The following is a 13,298-nucleotide window of genomic DNA, read 5'->3' as shown; positions in this document are numbered from 1 at the left end:
CATTCCATTGAATGTTACAACAGTTTTGTGATGACCGTGTTGCTTTTTAAAAAATCTTAGACTGTGGCTGAACTTCCCTGTAAGAAATTGTCTCCATTGTGCTTACTGATGCTTTGACCAGAGACAAATTTTGATTTTGAATTAAAAGAATAAACGGCAAGGAAAAAAATCATCCAAGAGTGAAGAGGCTTGTCAGACAGATTTGAAGGCACTTTGCAGCTAAGAAGTAGGATTTAATGCCATCATGTAGCCAAGTGGCATTTTCCTTGTTTAGGAAGCTGAAGAAATGTCATGTGCATCTCTTTTTGTCCTGAAGTCCCACACAGCAGATGAGTGTAATCATTTGATTGATGACCCCTGTGTAGTGGGATTGAGGTGTTGTTCATTTGCCATTTTAAAAAGACTCGTCATTTCCTGAGCTGGCCTCTTTCAGTGCACTGTATCTTTCCAGAAGCATTTATGTGCCCACATCTGTAGTTTCATGCTGGCTTTGTCCTCTTAAAGGGCCCATTCTGACTGTACCAGGTACGTTCAGAGTTAATGGGAGTTTCTCTTGTGCTGGTGCTTTTTCTGACCAGAGGCAAGAATCAAACAACTTCCAGCAGAACTTACCAGCAGAACTTGTCATCAATGGCATTGATTGTGCCTTTAACTCAATTAGTTTGGAGGCTTGCAAATATTGATAGCTTGAGCAAAGGGTTTGTTTTAGCACTGGGTGTTTAATATGAATACAGAGCAAAACTGGCTATTCTTGAGCAAGGAGACAAGTAAGCTTCTTTTAAGTACCACTGCTTTCCAGTCAGAAAAAGGGGAAAAAGAGCATAACACTGTGATCACTGTACCATATCAACATTACAGTGCATCTGCTCTCTGATGGGTTTTTCATTTGCACTGTGAAGTGTGGACCTGAAAGGAGTTTTGTGCTTTTTTTTTTCCTCTGCTGATTTGCCATAAAACCTCAAGCTGTTATAAAAAGTGGGCAAGTTATGTGTTTGTATTTTTCAAATAAAGATAAGACATTTGTTTTGGAGCAGTATGGGGAGATCACAGGCAGGACCAGAAGCTCAGGCCATAAGCAGGGCCTGAGGCTGTGCCTGTGTGATTGCACTCTGCAGGCTGTCCTCGGGGTAAGCAAACCTCTTTGGATAAGTGTACTGGCAACACCTTTGGCACAGGGGTACCAAAGCACTGCTTGCTTCATGCACTAGCCATGATTTTAGGCTATGCAAAGCCTCATGGCTGTAGCTGTTCATATCCTAATGATATGTGCACTGCATGCAAAATTCGTGTGAGATCAAGGAAGTGTTAGCAGTATGAGACAGGCCTTTAGAAGTTATAAAATTCAGATGTTTTAATTAGATATGCCATTGCAAAAATGGTACTTTATTGCCCTGTGCTACTGTCCTCATTCTCCCAAAGCTGCTATAGGAGGTAAGTCCTTGATGTAAGTTTCATGCTAAGTAAAGTGTGCAGTGTGTTCAGTCTCTTCTTAAGATGCTGCTTTGTAAGGAAGGACAAACTGCATATTTGAAAATTACTCAACAGAAGGATTCAACCAATATTCCCTGTAGGACCTGCTGATATTCACTAGCCGTAAAGCAGTATTTTCTCCAACTGTATGTTTGTTGAGGTTTTTGGTCTTCCATGAGCTGCTCAGCAAGAGGCCAAAATGAACAATAAAGGTTTAAAAAGATCCTAACTCTAGGAGAGCTGCTGGTTTTCTAAGGTTAGGGTTAGGGTTGCTGTGCTTAAACACCGTTGTACATTGCAGTCTGGTGCAAAATTTGGCAATGAACTGAGTACCTCTAACATCTCCTAGTTATTTTCAGTGTTGAGTCCCAGTTAAAGAGGAATTTTACATTGCAAAATCTGTTTTTATCAAGGAGTAGAATCTTGGATGTTGGTGCAGTGAGAGAAAATTAACTAAATATGGTATTACTGGATATATACAGAGTTTAAACCTCCTAGGTGTAAACTGTGTGCCACAAAGCCAGGTACTCTCACCAGACTTTTTTAGAGAGAGAGAAGAGGAAAATAAATGAGCAAGCAAAATTCAGTTTAATGAAATGTAGCAGCTGTCACAAAGGAAATCAATGAGATATGTACAACTGGCCCTTTAGTAATGCATAATTACTGTAAGGCTTCTAATTAGTTTCCTTTTTACAATGCATCTTTTAATACCAATTTGTAAGTGTCTAAGAAGGAAGGTTTACATTTTGTTTCTTTTTTGTAACCTCAGGATAGAACTGTAAGCACATGCCCTTATTTGAGAAAAACCTCCCTCTGCAATTTATTAACATTTATTTGCATTGAACATACAATCTGTGGTTCTATATAACCATGTAATGAATGGCATCACCATCATGGGATTTGTCTTTTGTGCTTGGCAGGGTCTTGCTCTTCTCTCGATGTCCAATTGTAGTCACTGCTGGGGACATGAAAGGTCCACTGTGTTTAATATTCTGTGACCCAGGGTGGTTGCTCTTTACAGGCTGGTAAATTAGAGGGTTTGGCTTTGCATGTATAGATATCCTGACATCACAGAGAGCATAAAGCTGTGATTCGTATCTCAGCACATAAAAGTGGAAAGTCTGCCTTCTTGGCTCCCTTCTGCCATGTCCTTCTTTCCTCATTTGATCTTAGCCTACAAACAAGCAAGCTGTGCTTTATGAAAACTTTCTCTTGATCTAATTTGAGTTCCTTTTGTCCTTCTCCTGATGCATCTGTGTGCTTGTGCCGTCTAGTCATTAAGTCCAAGCAACCAAAGCATTGGTTTGGTGCCGTGCTGTGCATGGTATTGAGGTATGTTTGGGCTCCAAGCACCACATTTTTATTTTGCAAGAAGCTCAGCTGAGCTGCATTTGGAAGAAGGAACAGGCAGAGGAAGAAAAGAAAACCACGGCAGAGGTAGTTCTTTAGCTTGGGAAGTAAGGACAGCATCTTCAAGTGAGGTCATGTGGCATTCTTTAATAGGTGTTCGGTTCTTTATGGATAGGTATAATCTTGTGATGTTGGATGAAATGGGGATAATCCTTGGGGTAGTCTCTTCTACTTTCAAATGGGGAGAGAAGCTAGAGAGTATCTGGGCTCCCTACTTGGCTGCATGTTAAATGCTAGAAGTGGGGTGGGATGAAACTATGTCAGGACTTTCCTATCTCCTTCTGAAGGTCCCCACCTTTATCAGGATCCCCAGGCATCTCAGGTAAAAGCTATCAAGCCATCAGCTCACAAGCACACCTATCCCATGCCTTCTACATTTTGAAATGTTCTCTCTCAGGGCTAACCTTCCTCCAGCTGGTCACTGAGAGGCTTTCCTGGAAGTTTGGCACAGCTGTTTCTTCAATGCTGGAGCTTCATCAGACCACAAAGTCATTGGACCAGGTGCCAAACCCATATAAATCACAAAGGCTCAGCTTAAATGTAAAGACACAGGCCTATCCTTATCACGTGTGCCTGCTTTCCCACAACTCCCACTCCCCTACCCAACTTTTCCCAGTTGGCATCCCTGTCTCACAAGGCACTGTTGCTGTAACAGCTGTTTTGTTTCATTTAAACACCTACCTCAGCTCCTGTCCAAAATGCAAACATTTCATTAGCACCTCATCTCCTTGGCTTCAGCCCACAGCACTCGGCCATAATGAAGTGCTGCACTCAGAAATATAATGTGGGGAGCATTTGATTAATGCACTGAGACAGGTGAGGGGAATGACTCTGGGAAAAGCTAGGGACTAAATTAATCTCGAATGTAATGCCAACAAAGACAGTATACCAGCTTTGTTCAGATATGCGATAAGGACGTGACCCAAAGTCCTTGGAAATCTTCCTGGAGCTTTTGTGCTTGACCCCAGACCCAAAGTGATGTGAAGTGGCTGGTTTCAGGTAGTCACTTCAAGAGGATGGATGCACAGCATTGAGTGGGGAGTGCAAATGGCGCAGGAAGCGGTACATTAGGCTAATTGGTGTTCTGTCTCAAACTTGCATGCACACATATGTGCGCATTTAAAACGAAAAGAAAGAATGCATTAGATAATTTTTTTTTTCTGGGGAAAAGTCTTTGCAGCAGATGTTTCACTGTAATACAAATATTTCAGCATCTGTTTCATATTCTGATGAATAGACATTACCTTTCTGTCCAGAGCCAGGAGCTGGATCTGCTGCAAAGACATTTTCTACCATCCAGATATTGATAGAAATATGCAGGATGTTGTTTTAGCAGAGAATTTAAGACACTGGTAGGAGCTGAGCTAAACGGAGGTAAGGCAAATTGTGTGATAACATTGAAAGGGGAGAAAAACCCTCATTTTCTGATTTCCATGCATAAAAGGTCTTTACAAGGAAACACCATGTTGTGTAGAAGCTATATCACAAAAAATCAAGCTTTTAGGTCACTGGAAAAGAATGCTGCCTATTTTTTTTTTTTTTTTGCCTGTGAAGAGATAAGCTACCAAAGTACACTACACAATTTTATTAAGAGCTGCAAAGATCAAGCTTCCAAAATCTAAAACACAGAAAAATATCAGATGTAAATGCTATAGATTTTTCAGTTTCTTCTTGACTACTAATTTCAATCAAGCTTGTTGTATGTACATAGCAAATGTGTTAAGATAATTTTTAGACTGTTCAGGAAAATCAGTTTAATAATCAGTTTAAAAATTGATTTATGGATATCAAGTTCCACTTTAAACCAAATGAGTGAGGCATTCTTTTTATGGTACAGGAGAAGTTTGGCATAAGAACAAATGAGTTAATTGACCATGAATAAATATAACTGTGAAAGTAGGAGCTTTGTGCTGTCAGAGGAGCCCAATTATGGCGTAGTCTCCCAACAGGAAATATGATTGTGTGAGAAACCTTCCAAACTCAAGGAAGGTATCTTTGCTGGGATTAAAAGTACCAGCAGTGGTAGTTCTAGCTGTCTGCATTTCTCCTTGAACCTTGGTGGAATTGAAATGGTTGTTAAAGTTGTGTGGCAATGAAATCTAGTTTGATGTGATCGTATCCTCCCATTGCTCATTTGCACCTGACCATGACTGATGAGTGAGTCAGGATGTTCTGTTCTCTCTGTGCCATTGTAACACTCCTCCTGAGGACTCTGATGGAGTATGGGCTATGCCACAGCTTCTTTCCACCCATGGGTTTAGCAACAGTATCAGAAGTAAATACTGAAGTATTCCCATGATGATGAGCCCATGGGGCACACTTTAGGCTTCGAAAATATTGAAGTCCCATGGGACTGTCATCAGCTTGCAGAGCAGTGGTGTGGGTTTGATGCCTGTGTGCTCAGCATATAGAAAACTATTACAAACAGCAGTTTCATCTTGAAGGGGAGGTAGGTTTCTGCATTCAGCATTAGCAGGCAGTGGAGGTGTTTCTCTGTGGGGTAGGCCTGCCTGGTGACTAGACCATAACCAGCTGAAGAAAGCATGATCAAAGTAGCTTATTTTTTATCCTTTTCCTCTGCACAATCAGTTCTATCAACTGGTACAGCTGGTCTCATTTAAAAATGTTAGCTGAAAAGTGGTTGAGTCAGCTCTGGTTAGTAACAAAGTGGGGAGTTTAGGTTGAGAAAAGCCTTCAGTTTGGGTAAATTCTACTGCAGTATTTTTGTAGTCATGAGACCAGTAATTTCGTGTCATCTTCTGTGATCTGGATGTGTGCATCCAGATTAACCTGTGGGAAGTTATCCATGGGAGAGCTCTTTGTGCGTGGCAGCCCAGGGCAGAAGATGCACTGTAGGAGGGACTGAAGCAGTTTCCGCAGGACTGACTCCTTCCTGAATGCTGCTGTTAGAAATGTAGTGTCTTATCTAAATCTCTATGGGCACCTGCTGCTGCTCTGGATGAAGTGGTGTACTTCTGTGTCTTCATGGCTGCCTGCCAGAGGTTATGTGGTGGAAAATGTTTTAGGGAGCGTAGCCTTTGCAGATACTAAATACCTTCAGTGAGTGCCCCAGCCCTGCTCTTGAGTTCTGGTGCTGCAGATGGGTTTTTCCTGCATGTTTCCTTAATCATCATCTTCCTTCTACTCCTCCTTCCCCACCTGCCCTAATTCCTTCTTTTTCCAAGCCCATCTCTGATGATTATGGAAGCTGAAAAGCACCATTCTCAGCCTGCATTTATAATAAAATCAGTATTTCCTCCCTGTCCCATCTGATGGTATAAAAATTGTCCTGCTCCATTGCAGGCTGCCCTAATGGGTGGGGGAAGGAGATGCTGTCATCCCCCTATAAACTGATGTGTGTGGAGGATGGGACAAAGCATATGTCAGAGGTCTCTGGTTTGCTTTAGGTTTGCCAGAGCCTTTTCTCACTCCACCCCTCTGCCTTGCAGGCCATGGTGGAGACGGTGAACAACCTCCTGCAGCCTCAGGCTCTGAACGCGTGGAGGGACCTGAACGCGAGCGAGCAGCAGCGTGCAGCCACCAAGCTGCTGGACACGGTGGAGGACAGTGCCTTTGTGCTGGCTGACAACCTGCTGAAGACAGACATCGTCCGGGAGAACACTGACAACATCCGTAAGGGACACATCCCAAAAGTACCGAGAGCAGCCCGTGGAAGAGTAGAGGCTGTGAAGCCCAGCCTTGGTCTTGGTCCCTAGATTAATCGGAGAGCGATTTGTTAGATACGTCTTGGGCCTTGGTCAGAAGGACTTCAAAGTCTTTCCGAAAGAGCCTAAAGGAATAAGGCAACTCTCTACCCTTGAAATCCCATGGAAAATGAGCACCTGACCTGCCTTTATTACTCTTGGCTTTGAGGGTATAATCTGAGCTAAAGCAATGAGAGCACTGCTTCACAGGGGGATTGTTCATTGTAAGGCAATTGTGTTTCATTTCATACAAATTTGTGTCTTTATTCAGCTGATTGTTGATTTTAATTAAAAAACAAGCATGATGGAAAGCACCAGCACTCCCACTGTGCATATGTAAAATGAGAACAACTCTTCTTTCTATTTCCATGAATACAGATCCTGAACACTGATAACATTTACAGAAAGTACCAATCGCCAATGGCAAAGAACTAGTATTCTCAGATTTTCATTTTAACCATTGTCCTTAATATCCTGAGGTTCTTGTTTACAAGAACTGGTTGTCTTTCGTCTTCCACAGAGAGTAGAATTTATTTGCACTTTTTTTTTAATTAAATTTAAAACTTCTTCAGGGGAAAGATTTAAAAATAAATAGGAGCCCAAACACATTCTAGCGTGCAGCATTGTAAGTTGATTCCCCTCCTCTCAGCTGGTCTGGAACACCATTTTGTAGCTTTGAAATACCGTGTTGAAGATCATTTCAGCAGAGATTTTTTTCTTACTGTCTGTCTCTCTTGCATACAGAGCTGGAAGTTGCGAGACTAAGCACAGATGGGAATCTGGAAGATCTGAAGTTTCCCCAGAACATGGGCCATGGGAGTGCCATTCAGCTGTCAGCAAATACCTTGAAGCAAAATGGTCGAAATGGTAGGTCTGGCACCTCAGGCCATGCCAGCTTCATGAGGCAGTCATGCCTTAGGCATTGTTTTGTATTTAACCATTTAAAAAAAAGTATTAATTGCTATGTTAATATTTCCATTAACGGGTAGCATCATTTGCTCGTGCCCTTGACTGCAAGCTACGTTGGCTGACTGGAAGTGTATTATATTGTGAAGTGATTCACAGCCTTCAAAAGTATTTTGTGATGGTAAAAATGCATCAGATCCTTAAATTATGGGGCTTCTGGAGCACAGTGCTGAATCCAGAGGAGTGCTTTTAACTGCTGATGTCTGCAGTAGGAGGCTTCAGATGGGATAAGAGGCTCATTTGAGTAAACTGCTTCACAGCAGGGCACCATACAAAGATCTGAAAAAGTCAAGGGAGAAAACAATAGTAGCAAATATTAATAATGAGCCAACATGGCAGAAAAGGTTGATTAACTATTATGAGTCTAAATCTTTAGTGCCTTTCTGTGTCTTATGAACCTCCTGATACAGCATAAATTTTAGATGATGCTGTATGTGAATGGTCTTCATCCTGCCAAGCCATTTATTTCCACATGAGGAGTTTGAGCAGGCACATTTGTTGATCTCTACAGCCTCACTGTAGACCAACTTTAAACTCATAGGCTTCTGCTGGTGGGCCCAACATGCTCCTATTTCTGAGTTCCTTTAAAATTTAATCTGTACGCAGGGGACAACACTCATATATGGGCTTTGGTCACTGAGGCAAAACACAGGATCATAGTAGCATGGCTTGGGTTGGAAGAGATCCTTAAGATCATCTGATTCCAACCCCCTTGCCGTGAGCAGGGACACTTTCCACTAGATTAAGTTGCTCAAGCCCCATCCAACTTGGCCTTGAACACTTCCAGAGATGGGGCATCCCCAGCTTCTCTGGGCAATCTGTGCCAGTGCTTCACGCTCTTCTGCATAAAGAATAAAGAACATGGAGTGTTAGGGCAGCATTACAACCAGACCAGATGTGTTAAAATTTCCAAAAAATTTAGACAAAGTTTGGTCTGGTGGTTCAGAAAGTCAGTCTTGCCATTGGTTTGCTTGCACAAAGGATTTGAGGAAGTATTTCTTTTAGAGACAGTTTAAAACTCAAGCTGTGTAGTAAAACTCCAATAGAGCAGGACTTTAACTCTGCTGTCTGTTGGCAGCAGAGAAAGGGAAGTTTCATTTTACTAAACACAGTATCACTGGAGAGTTCTGTTCAAAGCAGAACCCCATCAATTTGCACCAGCTTGACACATGCCCAAGGGTCACCAAAGAGCTACAAATAAAATTATCATAAAAGGATTTAGGTTGGGAGGAACCTTTGGAGTCATCAGTGTCTCACCTTCCTCAGATGCTGTGGTGATTCATATAGAAACAAAACCATACCTCTCTACAACTAATACATATAAAGGCAAACTAATCACATTCCTTTCTTATTTATAGGCTGTGAAATAATGTGCAAAACAGAAGGCAAACTGTATGTTTTCAGTTAAAAACAGTTGGCTGGTAGACTCGGTTTTCTGCAGGCTCTCCAATGGTGTTTTTCTGATTATCTGATGGGCAAATTAGGAGAATAAATGTATTTTTAGATGGAATGTCTGAAATTTTGTTTTACCTGTCATGTGAGATTGGACTTGTGTTAGAAAGGTTTTGATTTCTTCTCCCAGAGTTATCCCTACACTTTTCTGAGATAGTCTTAATTTATCACCAGACTAAATTATAGTTTTATACTGCATCTGTGCAACATGTCAGCTAGAAACATGTTTCCCAGGTATATCCAGGAGAATAAAGTGATGTCAGGTGGGAAATGGACCACCTGGCCTCTTTTTTTCTGAAGCCAGTTACACCTACTGATGCCAAAAATAAGCCCACCTTCCCTGTCTGTCTTCTGCTCATCTGTTTGGTTATAAAAGTTTCTTTTGGAAGAAGCAGCTGTGCCCTTCTTATCCAAGGACTACTTGTTGCACCGCTTGGTGCTCACTGGAATTGGCAAGAGGTGGGTTTTCATATGCCACATTCTGGTCCTTTCACATTTACTCAGAGCAGTTTTGAAGTTGGTTAAGAGAAAAGATTTGCAATCTAAGAAATGAAAAAGCCACCCCAGTGATTCAATCTGGCCATCTAACTTCTTACCTCTCTTCTAGGTGAGATCAGGGTGGCTTTTGTGCTGTACAACAACCTGGGCACCTATCTCTCCACGGAGAATGCCAGCATGAAGTTAGGGACAGAAGCGATGTCGACCAATCACTCTGTCATTGTCAACTCCCCTGTCATCACGGCAGCAATAAATAAAGAGTTCAGCAATAAGGTTTACCTGGCTGATCCTGTGGTGTTTACTGTCAAGCACATCAAGGTGTGTGAGTTCAAAAAGCACTTCTCTTTTTTTTCTCAGTTTCTGAAATGGAATGATGCAGAAGTTGGCTGCTGTGAGGCCCCCAGCAGTTCTTGATTAGATTTTGAATTATACTTTTGTTCCTTTGCACTTTGTGTTATTTATGGAGAAGGTCTCTTTTACGTTGCATTAATAGAAGTAAAGAAAGTGTCTCCTTGGAGCTGATGCCCATTGCTTGGTTGCTGACACACATCATTTTGTAATTAAAAATTACCAATAAATTAGAATATACCATAATATTATTTTATCATGGTGGCAGGGGATGTTAGAGGAAAGTGGAATTACAGCAAAAGAGGATAGCTAGTCCTCCTGTTAGCCAAGCTCAGTCATTGCAAAAGTTGATTGCTTAAAGCAATTAATTTCTCTGCTCTGCAATGCAAATGAAGCAGTCTGGTTTTGAAGAGCTGGATTTAGTCAATGTCTAAAATTAATCAAGAACAAAGAACTGAGTTTGCATTAGCAAAGAGTGCAGCAACAATCTAACTTTCTCTGGTATTGGCAAGTAATGCTTGACATATAAACCACTGCTGATTATTTATCTAAAATTAAAGGGTCAGAGTTACAGAGAGCCTCAGTAGTGCATTTAGAAATCTCTGAGAGCCTATCATTGTTATTGCATTTATTAATTTCTTTCCTGCAGCAGTCAGAAGAAAATTTTAACCCAAACTGTTCATTCTGGAGCTACACGAAGCGTACGATGACAGGGTATTGGTCCACCCAGGGCTGTCGCCTGCTGACAACTAACAAGACACACACCACGTGCTCCTGCAACCACCTCACCAACTTTGCGGTCCTGATGGCACATGTGGAAGTTAAGGTAGGCATTGCAGATTCCCAGGCTGCCAGTGCACTGGGCGGGAGAAGTGGTCGATGTATGGCACCCTTTTGTTACCGCTAATGGAGCTGAGCAGGGAAGTTGCTGTGTCACAATAACTCTGAAAGTAGAAACTATCTGTTGTAAGTCTTCCTTCTGCTCTGTGGTGAAACAGGAAATAGTCACACCAATACAAAGCCTGTCTTAGGCTTTTAGCGTAGCCAGTTCTGAGCTGGGGATGGTGAGTGAGCAGGTTTAGCTGTTGCTGTATCCTTTCCTTTGCTAACTGGTGCAGAACATCTCCTGGCTGGGTCCCTTCTCATAGGGCCCTCCCTGTGCCACCAGGGAGTGGTGAGATGAGGGAACAGAAGTATGCAGTCTGTCTCTTGGGGTGCAGGTTGGATATCCTGCTGGCAGCAGCTGCAGAAACACTGCCACAGGTGTTTGTGTGAGGTCCATCTGTGGAGCCAACAGTGTTTTCCTCCTTCCAGCTAGGGGGGAAAAAATGCAGTCTGCATCTCACTGTGTGACAGAGAGATGCAGAGTGACACCTGAGAGGGAAGCTTCTAATACCATCCTATATAGACTGGGCATCTACTTGAGTACATGACCAGCTGGTTCTCTTGCCTGCATTTATGTCCATGATGTAAATCTGGCTTTCCACACAACTAACCCCACTGGAGCTAAAGTTAATCCTGAAGGTAGATGTTCCTCATGGTAGCAGTGGTTTTGGGAATGAAGCACACATTTGGGATTTTACACAAGAACAGGGGAATGGTTGAGATGGTCTTCCATCTCCTGAGCTGCCTTGGCTGTCTTAGCTTGAGAACAGTCTAAACTACTGGAGAAAGAAGGAAGGCCCTGATACCCAAAAGATTCTGGCCTAGTTATTTTCTTCATTGTGGTGTCTCCGTTTCATGTGCCTGGCACAGCAGAAAAATCCACAGCTCTGAACTAGATATGGAACTGGCATCTTCCATGCAGGCAGAACTTTACAGAATCACTTCCATGACCGGCATAACCATAAAAGCTATTACAGTTTTAAAACTACTTTTTCTCAAGTAGTCTTCCAGTGTCACTGCTTTGTGTATTTTTGTTCCACTTAATAATCTGAAGAGGAATGTAAAGAGCTGCAATAAAATATATATTAAATAAGCATCATGCATGACAAAAGCTCTGCAAAAAAAGAAATGGGAGCCCAGGAGCACATTTTGCACTACAGCCAGGTCCAACTGAAAGGGGCAGGATACATCTGCTGCTCCTGCAAGTTGTGGTAACCACTTTGTTCTTCAGGAGTCAGTCTTAGTCCAGGAAACATGCCATTAAATGTTTGTGGCATTGTCCTGGGAGATGCCTGAAGAGAAGGCCTATTCAGAGCACATATTTACAGGTTAATGACATTCTGCAGTCCAGGCCTGGTTTTGCCAGTTTCCTACAATTGCTTGAATTTTCATAAGAAATGTGTGTTTGGCTCATTATCACCCACCTGGAATTAACAGATATGCCTGAGTCACTGAAGTCAGAGGTTGCAGCTGGGAAATGCAGATAATGATCCACTCCACTGGTGGGGATGGGGACGATCTCTACTGCGTGGTGCAGATACAGCCTGGTGCTCAACAAGCCTCATCTCAAACTGCAAATAGGTCAGCCTTGTCTGCACTTTCCATCCAAACCTTCTGAGACAAGTAGAGCTGCTGTTATCTCATCTTGCAGGAAAAGTATGTAATACCCTTCCTCGCCCATGTTCATCCAGCAGGTTGGAAAGAGCTGCAGCTGGAAGCTTCCTGAGTGCGAAGCCAGTGTGCTGTATTAGCTAGTGGCTGTTTCTGGGTGTTAACAAGTGCCCTCAAGACTTTCAGGTCATGTTTTATCATTTGGCTGCAGCCAAAGTACCATTGCAGTAAGAGCCAAATTGGCTCCACTTTGTTGACCGTGATACAACCGGACAGCTTCCTGGCATGTCCACTTCAGTGATCATCCTGGCCTTAGGGCAGAGGCAGGGCAGGCTTTCCTCCCACATAACACAGACACATATTTCAGATATAAATATGCAAACATTTGCAGCTTGTCACCTTGCTCTTCCTGGTGGCATTGTCTTGCTCCATGATGGAGCTGACCATGTGTCTCTTGGTGTAGAAGGTGGCTTATATGACCTTCCTTATGCTGTTGTAATGAGCTGATTTTAAAGTCTTGGCAGGACAATACCCGCTGGTTTGGAAAAGTAGAGGTTTAAAAACAAATGGGGGTTGTTGTCATTCATTGACTCATGCTCACTGCTCATAGATAGGCTTTTGAGCCATTTTTTTATCTTGTGGCTGGTTCAAAAAGGCATTCCTTAGTCATTCTGTGACCTGTTAGTGTTCTTGGAGGTGGAATGATGCTTGGGGAAATGATTTTGTGTGCTTCTGCAAGGCCTCTTAGACAGTGTTCAGCAATGACCAGGATCTCTAAAAAGGACTGTTGTACACACAGTAATTATTAATACTCTGTGAATTTTGTAACAAAACCAATTTTCTCCCATGATTGATTTGTAGCTTCCTGACTTCGATTGAATTTTTGGATCCATAGGGAACATCCTTTGGTGTAAGGAGTATCCACAGCACCCTGCTTAATGAGACTGAAAACTG

At 42.4% G+C, this 13,298-nt stretch overlaps 1 protein-coding gene across 15 annotated transcripts in view; it reads left to right on the top strand.

The window, feature by feature from the left end:
- Window positions 1-13,298, top strand: part of ADGRL3 (adhesion G protein-coupled receptor L3) — a 491,337-nt gene that overhangs the window by 406,242 nt on the left and 71,797 nt on the right. For 14 of the 15 annotated variants that reach the window (XM_083862079.1, XM_083862080.1, XM_083862074.1 and 11 more), the window contains 4 exons: window positions 6,330-6,513; window positions 7,329-7,451; window positions 9,610-9,818; window positions 10,498-10,674. In XM_083862079.1, the coding sequence (XP_083718205.1) occupies window positions 6,330-6,513; window positions 7,329-7,451; window positions 9,610-9,818; window positions 10,498-10,674 (693 nt within the window). The remainder of the gene's footprint in view (window positions 1-6,329; window positions 6,514-7,328; window positions 7,452-9,609; window positions 9,819-10,497; window positions 10,675-13,298) is intronic. The other variant, XM_083862078.1, reaches the window with a different exon arrangement.

Source organism: Zosterops lateralis, assembly GCF_965231275.1.
Source record: "Zosterops lateralis genome assembly, chromosome: 5".
NCBI lineage: Eukaryota > Metazoa > Chordata > Aves > Passeriformes > Zosteropidae > Zosterops > Zosterops lateralis.
This window is presented reverse-complemented; position numbering and strand designations above follow the sequence as displayed.